Source organism: Labrus mixtus, chromosome 15 (genome assembly GCF_963584025.1).
Source record: "Labrus mixtus chromosome 15, fLabMix1.1, whole genome shotgun sequence".
NCBI classification, from domain to species: Eukaryota; Metazoa; Chordata; class Actinopteri; order Labriformes; family Labridae; genus Labrus; species Labrus mixtus.
The window spans coordinates 15,248,694-15,257,463 of NC_083626.1; the positions used below are offsets into that span (position 1 = coordinate 15,248,694).

General features: G+C 40.4%; 1 protein-coding gene across 1 annotated transcript; it reads left to right on the forward strand.

Moving 5' to 3' along the window:
* Positions 1 to 395: 395 nt before the first annotated feature.
* On the forward strand, positions 396 to 8,770 carry hoxc4a (homeobox C4a). The gene is made up of 2 exons (XM_061058754.1): positions 396 to 1,877; positions 2,382 to 8,770. The coding sequence occupies exons 1-2, from the start codon at positions 1,442 to 1,444 to the stop codon at positions 2,738 to 2,740; spliced, it is 795 nt and encodes a 264-aa protein (XP_060914737.1). The 5' UTR covers positions 396 to 1,441; the 3' UTR covers positions 2,741 to 8,770.

Sequence of the window (8,770 nt, forward strand, 5' to 3'; positions counted from 1 at the left end):
GAGATCAGTTCAATGAAGTAATTTGTTTGAAAAAGCCTCTTAGGATGAATAAAGTAGCATTTTTTTTTGCAATATAAAGAACAAAGTCCCCATCTGTGAAAGGACTGAATCCTGAATCCTAAATTCCCTTACATTCTCATGCCTCCAACAACCAAATGTAATGTAACACCTCTGAGCCACTGTACACTTATCTGCAGTGAAGTCAGCAGATCATGATGTCCTGAGACTGGTCTGCCTGTGACTCCACAATGATACTGGTCCTCTTCTTCTGGATGTCTGACATCATAATGGTTGCACCCCACTGCTTACTGGCCTGTGACATCATAATGATGCTTTACACAGCTGTGACATGTGACTGCAGGTCTATGATTTTACTTTGGGATTCATTCAGTATTCATTTGTAAGGCTGCTCATAATAATATTTGAATATACATATGCGTGGCTTTTGTTGTGTCTTTCATTGTTGGAGGTTTTATTATTAAAGGTTAAAGTTACATCTTACACTTGCCTATTCTCTTTTATACACTTGAAACTTTTTGCATCTTTCAGTTGGATCACAATAACATTTCTTAATAGATTTTTTTTTTGCTATATTATAAAGAAGAGTTTTGCTGATATTCAAAGCAGCTTCAAAATACCTGTAAGCTTGAGAATCCTTACCTCAATCTCTGCCCTATAGATATTACATTTTAAGTTGCAGGCCGAATGTTTTAATTAACAACCCAGAAGAAAAAACATAGAGTAAAAAATGGTTAAAATTGGATTCAGTTCTCAGTCATTAGATGATCAGGCCTGTTTCAAACATCAACCCCTCCTTTAGATCATCTCACCCTCCAGTCCTCCTCTGACATTTAGATTCACCATAAACCTTTAAAATATGAGTGCTGAAATGCTCTTAGAAATATCATCAAAACTGCAGCAGCTCTATAACTCTTAAGTGTATTAATGGTGCGTAATGTGCTTCACAGCTGAAGTGCTGTTGCTAAAGACTTCATTAATTAGCAGATAACCTTTCTATAAGGCGTGCAGGCTAACAAAATGATTGCTTTGCTATTGTTGTGCCTTATCCTTGGCGAATCACCTATTGTCCCTTTGAATAATTGAGACCAGTGGATTTTGCCTGTTTTATTTTTTCCTTGGTCAGCAACTAGCTACTAGTTTTGTCCCCAAGATCAATTGCTTTGGTAACACAACCAGAGAGGGAGAGGGAGAGAGAGAGAGTGATAGAGAGAGATAGAGGGAGAGAGATTTGTGCCCACAATGGCGACTGTAGGTATGCTAAATACCTCTGGTTCCTTATCCGGGAACTACCTCTTACTCCGCGATTGGGCCACTGGGTCACGTGGTAAAAGTAACTTTACAGGGCTGCTCGCAAGTAGGAGGGCTTTATGGAGCAGAAAAACGACAAAGCTAGAAAAATTATTTTCCACTCCAGAAATTAATGATCATGAGCTCGTATTTGATGGAGTCTAACTACATTGATCCGAAATTTCCTCCATGCGAGGAATATTCGCAAAATAACTACATCCCAGAGCATAGTCCAGAATTTTACAGCCGCGCGAGGGACAGTGGCTACCAGCATCACCACCAGGAGTTATATCCTCCGCGGGCGAGCTACCAAGAGCGCCAGTTTAACTGTGCAAGCATCCCTGAACCTGACACGCCACGGGGACATGGAATACCCCAATCTGCGCACCTGCTGACAGGGAAAGGGCAGCCTGCCTCATGTGAAACCCCACAGTTGTCCATGTCCCCCGCCACCCCACCGGCCGCCACCTCCGCCTGCAACCAAGCCACCCCGGAGCATCCCAACAGCACAGCCTCCTCCAAGCAGCCCGTGGTGTACCCGTGGATGAAGAAAATTCACGTCAGCACTGGTAGGCAACTTGTGTGTTTATGTTCCCTGCACTCCTCATGCTCCTCTCTCCCTCTTTTCCCTCCCTTTATCAGTCCCTCTGACTCCCATCTCGTTGCCAGCCCCTGCTCCGATAGCAGGGAAGCCTTTGAAATGGCACAATTGAGGCGGATTTACGACTCGGCATTGGTAATTACACCCACCATAAATTTTATAGCCGAGGTATACTCAGGGCAGCCGTATCACCATGTGGCTTCTGCTGTTATGTATTGCGCGATGGAGAGAGAGGGGGAGAAATGAATAAGAGAAAAAATTGAGCTTTGTAATCTTGCATTAATAATTTAGCTCATAGTTGGATGTGAGTGTCCTCTCATTACGCGGAGAAGTTCTTAACTTCCCATTTAAATCCCTCAAACAGCCAAACATTCATATCCAATAAATCTTTGCAGCCATATCTCAGTTGAGGCCATTCTTGTTTACCCCTCCTTTCCTCCCTTCTCTGTCTCTCCATTTCTCCTCTTTCCAGTGAACTCGGCGTACAATGGGACGGAGCCCAAGCGGTCTAGGACAGCTTACACCCGGCAGCAGGTCTTGGAATTGGAGAAGGAATTCCACTATAACCGATATTTAACTCGGCGGAGGCGCATCGAGATCGCCCACACCCTAGTTCTCTCCGAGCGACAGATTAAAATCTGGTTTCAAAACCGCAGGATGAAATGGAAAAAGGATCACAGGCTGCCGAACACCAAAGTGAGATCCTCCTCTTCCTCCGGCTCCAACACAGGCTCAGCAGCAGGCGCTGTAGCCGCTGCCTCGGCCACTAACACAGGGGCCCCCGACGAACTGACCGGAGCGCAGCATGCCGAGGATATTACCAGGTTATAAACCCACGAGCCAGAAAAAGAACTGGATATTTATAGAACAATTCTATATTTTGTTTTGGTAGCTATCTTGTGCGGTTTCCTTTAAGTCCAAAGTTATATAAAATGCATGTTATATAGCATGGATTACTGCGAACACCGATGAATTATTTTTACGTGACACAGGGTTTAATTTATTTGAAGCTCAATTAAAATGTTTTTTTATTAAAAATGTTTTGAATGAAGGAACAAAAAAAGTAGAAAAATATACATTTTATCAAAATGTTATTGTGGGCCATTCTTTTTGCCCTGCTGCCCAATAAGGTGAAATGCACAATCTATTTATTTCAAACAACACTGGAAGGAAATCCATATAATAATAGTTATTTTTGGTATATAAAAAAAAGCTGGAACACACCATTGATCTTGAACTTGTTTGTTTTGGATAATGTGTGAAATTACCTCGTGTATTTCAAAAAACAGGATTTTGATTTACAGTTTAGTTTTGTGGTGTTGATGTTGTGTTTTAGACCGTTAAAAAGCAGATTATTGTGAAATGCAATAAACGGAGTGTAGTGTACTTGTGCTAATCATATTGGTCAATAAAACAGTGAGTGTCTACTAGTTTTAAATACGTTTGGTCGAACCTTTATTTTAGGCAAGATGAGGTCTGCTTTATTACGGTTGTTTGGAGGAAATCATATTTAAAATTGTACACGTGTGAATATTTAAACAATTCTTGAAGGAAACAAGAACCACTGTTTTCAATCTTTGTAAATCCTGCAGCTCATTCTGGAGTCTTGAAATTAGCAATGTGTACAGCCTGTGAGTGTGTGAGGCTGTATGTGTGTGAGTATGTGTGTGTATGTATGTGTGTTACTTCTGGCTCATAATGGACTGAATATTTCTAAAATATGAGAAAGAAATAGTTTGCGCTCTGCATTATGTGCCACCTCATCAAGCTGGAGGGCATTCAATTAGCGTTAAAGACGTGAAGCCAGTGAGGCCCTGAACGCAACACTGCGCTGCCTCTCTGCTCCCTGCGTCCTGACCTCAACACAAAGCTGCATGCCATTCATTTAGAGGACATTTGCAATGTGTTACACATTTTAGATCGTTGTGCAAATATTCTGAATCATTTTGTTACTAGTTGCTCTGCTTTTTCTAGAGTCCACTGCGCCATGCGACTGAATTTTCAAATGTAAAAAATAAAATAAATAAAATAAAAAATTTAAATAAAGTCATGGATTGCAGAGATTGAGTTTTAATTCGTCATATGGTGTTCGTTGGGGATGGAGATGGAGGAAACTCGCTGGTCTTTGGTATCAACTCTGCAATGATGCTGATATTTTCCTGTGTGTTGTTTACTCTCTCGTTTCCCCCACATTTCCCTGCTCTCTCCCCATTGGGTCAGTGTGCAGCAGCTCGCGAGAATTCAAAAAACTACATTTAAAAAAAAAAACGTGCTCAATGCAACGTCATCGCCCGCTTTTCATTTGGCAGGAGGGCTAACAAACTAAAGGACTATTTACGAATGTATATGCTGGACTAATCCAACAACATGACAAAATATCACACAGACTGCACATTCATTGAGGTTTCTATTTGTTTTTTTTGCTTTGTTTTTCTCTCTCGCACTGATGCATTCTTCTTTTTGTTGTTGTTGTTGAAAAATGTACGCAGAAGGATTCCAGTTGAACCATGACTTAAACCCAAAGACGTGCTAGAATTTGATAGATTATTGAAATAGTGACATGAATAGGCCTTATATAAAATGCCTCGCGTAGTGGGGGAGCTCGAGAGCACAAAAGGAAGAGGTATTCTCCATCATCAATCTTTCACTACACAGCTTTGTGTTATGTTCGGGAAAAACAGCTCTGGCTACAGCCAGTGTCGATCCTTGTAAATATGATGTACCAGTCGGTAAATCGTGTAACATTATTCCAAAATGTGAGCTTTTAAATGTACTCTAAAATAACTCAATTTATCTGGACCAAAGCGGGCAGAATCTGCCTTTAGAAGAGGCTTTGAGAAGCCACTAGAATGGTGTTGAGACGGGGTTGAAAAATGAATCCACGAGCCTTTATGTTGCTGGACAGATTAGAGAAATTAATGTGCGCGCCACAGTCGCAGCATCCCTCCGCTCCCTTTCTCGGCCCTGTCGCCTCCATGTCGCGAGGCTGAAAAGCTACTTTATTGAAGTTTTGGGGCGAAGAGGGAAAAGGCCGAGTTCACCTCGAGGACACATTTTCTGTCCCATTACGCTCATTTCAGTCTGGATGGCCCACCTCTCCCACCCTGTGACCTGACTCCTTCTGTACGCGCGCTGCTCCCCATTGGCCTCGGCTTTCTTTTGTGGATTTTTCCTCGTTGTGCCCGTAAAGAGGCCTGCAGTGGGGCAGCACTGAATGTGTACCTCTCCTTTTGTTAATCAGTCTGACCTAGGACTGTGCTGAACTCTCATACAGACCTGCAAGACCCAAAACACGCGTCTTAATTTCTGAGCATCTTTTAAACCGACCTGAAAACTATTTGTGGTCACTTCGAGCGGACATTACGCAGTGAGAACGCGAGTAGGGCCTACGACAATAACACAGGATTGTATGAAAACCATTTATCAATCTGGTAATGCGTAATAGAGGTCTTTAAAAACACCTAATGGGGAAAACATGTTTTTTTTTTTAATAGGCATTTTTCTTACTGATTCCCAAAAGACATGTGTATCTGATCAATTTATGAAAACAGCTAAAATTAGCATTAGATGTTAAAAATGTCTCACTTTCAGAGGTTAATTACATTCCCCAAAGTGTCCAAAAACCAGAGGCAGTAAAAAATAGCCTGGCGGTCACATGACTTCTGTGTGACTTGAGAGAATAACTGGCCTCAGGTCAGTACTTCAGCTCAAAACTAAGCTGCCAATTATAGCCAGGTGTTTGTGACAGTACTGGGACAGTTGGTCATTATGATTAGTTTATGGACAGGGACCTTCAAGTTCAGTCACAAAAACCTTCAAAGTTCCACAGACACTTCACTCCTCCAGAAAACTTTTATTTGAAACCAAATGACATTTTCGTCCAGTAAGAAATCATTAATTTATTGATCGTTTAATATAAGATTTTTCAAAAGAATGACAAGTAAAAGGCCAAAGGTATTGCATATGTTTTATATAAATTAGATTTATGTGCTTCATTGTTTTTATTTTACTCTATTTGGAGAAAGGTCTTTATTTCAATTTCTTCTTTTCATACATTGAGTAACGCGTTTATTCCTTTCTGGTGTGTACAGGACCAAATATTTGACACCAGCATGTTTACAAAGATAAACAGCTGACAGACGTTCATGTCCAAACAACTGATCCAAGTGTCCATCAAGTGAAAATCTAGTAGACGGAGCTCAGATTACACTCCAAACAAAAACATCGTGTCACATTTGTTTGAGCTCTTGTATCGAAGATTTGTATGAAGTACAACGAGAACATTATGGATAATCTGCGGAGATTTTCTGTTGTGACTTTCTGTTGATTTAGGATTTAATCAAGAAGCCCATACAAGGCTTTGTTGGATCTATTCTGAGAATAAGCAATATGTGATTTAAGATGTTTTATACTAAAGCTTATGCTGCTTGTCGGTCATAAATCAGTCAGTTTGTTGTTTGAATTTGGGATAATGGGCACAGGCTTATGCTCTATATCATTTCACATTCCCTCAGATCTAAGATAGTATGTTCATTTATGAAGCTAAGATTGTATGATCATCAATTTAACATGAATTAAAGAAATAACAGAAAAACACAAATGAATGCCAAAAAAAATTCGAATTGTTTTCTCTTTTCTTTTCTTTTATCAATGAGATCCATTCCTTGAGTTTGAAACGAACTGTAATTATTATCGAAGCGTGCCGTTTTTAAGAGTAACTTAAAGAGTCTAATTCCTCCCCTCAGCACCTCGCAGAGACACGGTGTGTTTTCTGTGTTTGAAGTTCACTGTTTAAATCCCTCCTCACTTACTCAGCCTCTAACTGCTTTACTTTCTGACTGCAGACTGTTGAATCACGCACATGATTTCAGCTCACAGTGCACCGCTGCAGGCTGCAGGTTGTGATTTATGAGCACCTCGGGCCAGGACTCTCTCTTTGAGGATATAAAAACTTTACACAAACAGCCTTCGAAATGTTTGAACAAGAGCAAATGCCAAATAAATATGACTAGCTGTTTTAACGGCGGCATGGTTTATAATAATACGGTTTTATTAAACAAAAAAATAACCGTCTTTCCCCCGTTCACTCGTCTCAGGTGAGTGCCACCATTGCTCTGTTTTGAAGGGTCTTGACTGTTGTATTGTCAGGGTTTAGTGTGTTGAAACGGCAGCCATGGCAGATGTATAAAGGCTGAGAGTTGAAACAGGGGTCACGCTGCTATTTTCCAGCAACACAGAGGCTCTCGCGCATTGACCAGCAGTGGGTGTGCCATAAATCCGTAAATCTTTCTGGGGAGCAGATGCACCACGTCTTTTCTTTGTGTGAGTGTGTGTGAGGGAGGCAGTGTTTAATGAATTTACATAAAGCTAGATTTTAAAACTCCATCAGATATGTTGAAGTGATTAACTGTCAGAGCTGGCAAACATTTCAGAGCAGCTTGGATCTATACTCCTGACGCTGGACATGATGGCGTGCGTAAACTTTATGTCACCATAACGTCTCGCTGAGATATTCTTCATTAGCCTATTTACTGCATCGTTGAGGACCTCAGAAATGACAGTCATTTTCACGCAGTTCAACACGTCACACGAGGCCCAGACAGGCACTAGATTGAGTTATGATTATGAGATTCACTTTTCATTAGCACAAGTGATCTGAATATGGGATCCGTAGACTATAGATCCACAATTACGCACAGGTTAAGTGAAAACGCGCTCTTTTTATTGCATCTTTTCTCTGCAAATGAGTCCCTGCAGAATATGTGGACACATGTTGCATTTCTTCTGCAGTCATCTCATGTGGACAGCTGCTGGAGTTCCACTTGGAATTACATTTTGGAGTTTGAGATGAAACTCATAATTTCAAACTAAAAGGCACATTTGATCTAAAATCAAAGGGCCACTTGTAAAATATAAACTACACGATTTTAACCTGCTTTCATAGCTTGACTCACATTTTTCATGAAAGCAATATTATTTCAACATCTTATTAAGTAGGATTGTTGTGGGTACTAAAACGTGCCTATAATTTAAATAATCATCAATTAAAATACATCTTTAATGGTAGATTAAAAAAAGCTCCCATTCCTTTTGTAAACAAAGTAACTTTATTGATATATACATTTTAAACAACAGGAGTTGATCCAACGTGCTTTAAAGTTGTTTATTCGTCAGTACAGATATAAATTATTAAAGAAATAATGCAATAAAAAGCAATTAAACACATTCAAAACAACTATAATGAAACACTGTACATCAGATTTCACAGGTGCACTATTTCAAACTATTTGTGGATACTGCAACATTATTTATTTCAATTGATGTCCTGAAAAACATTTCATTCTCCTGAGTAAATAAACAAAATGTTATGTCATCGTCTCAGAGCTGCTGGATTTATGTCATCTGCCCTCCACATACAGGCCAGGCTGTATGCTACAGGCTACATCCTGCCTGTGCCATAAGCTACACCCAAATTAATACAATATGTTAATACACGTGCTTATGCAAAAGTCAGGACTTGTTTAGGAAATTGACAGTGTGTGTCTTTCCCTCACTTATGAAGTACAGTGTGCAAACTCTACTCCTTTCATTCCACTCTGCATTGTTTACAGCAATATAGGGCAGCGGGCCCATAAATCTTCCGCGTGCTCTGCAGAGACAGCGCCATTTGTATGCACCGTTTTAACCGACAGCATCCTCTGCCCATTAACGTCTTCTCCCCGGCTCTCTCTCTCAGTCTGCTCTTATCTGCACAGCTCTGTCCCCTGCAAATACATCCACTGATCCGTGCATCCAGCTCTGGATACCATTTATGTTTATTTCTAAGATTAAGGAAGATTTAAATCATGAAAAAAACAAAAA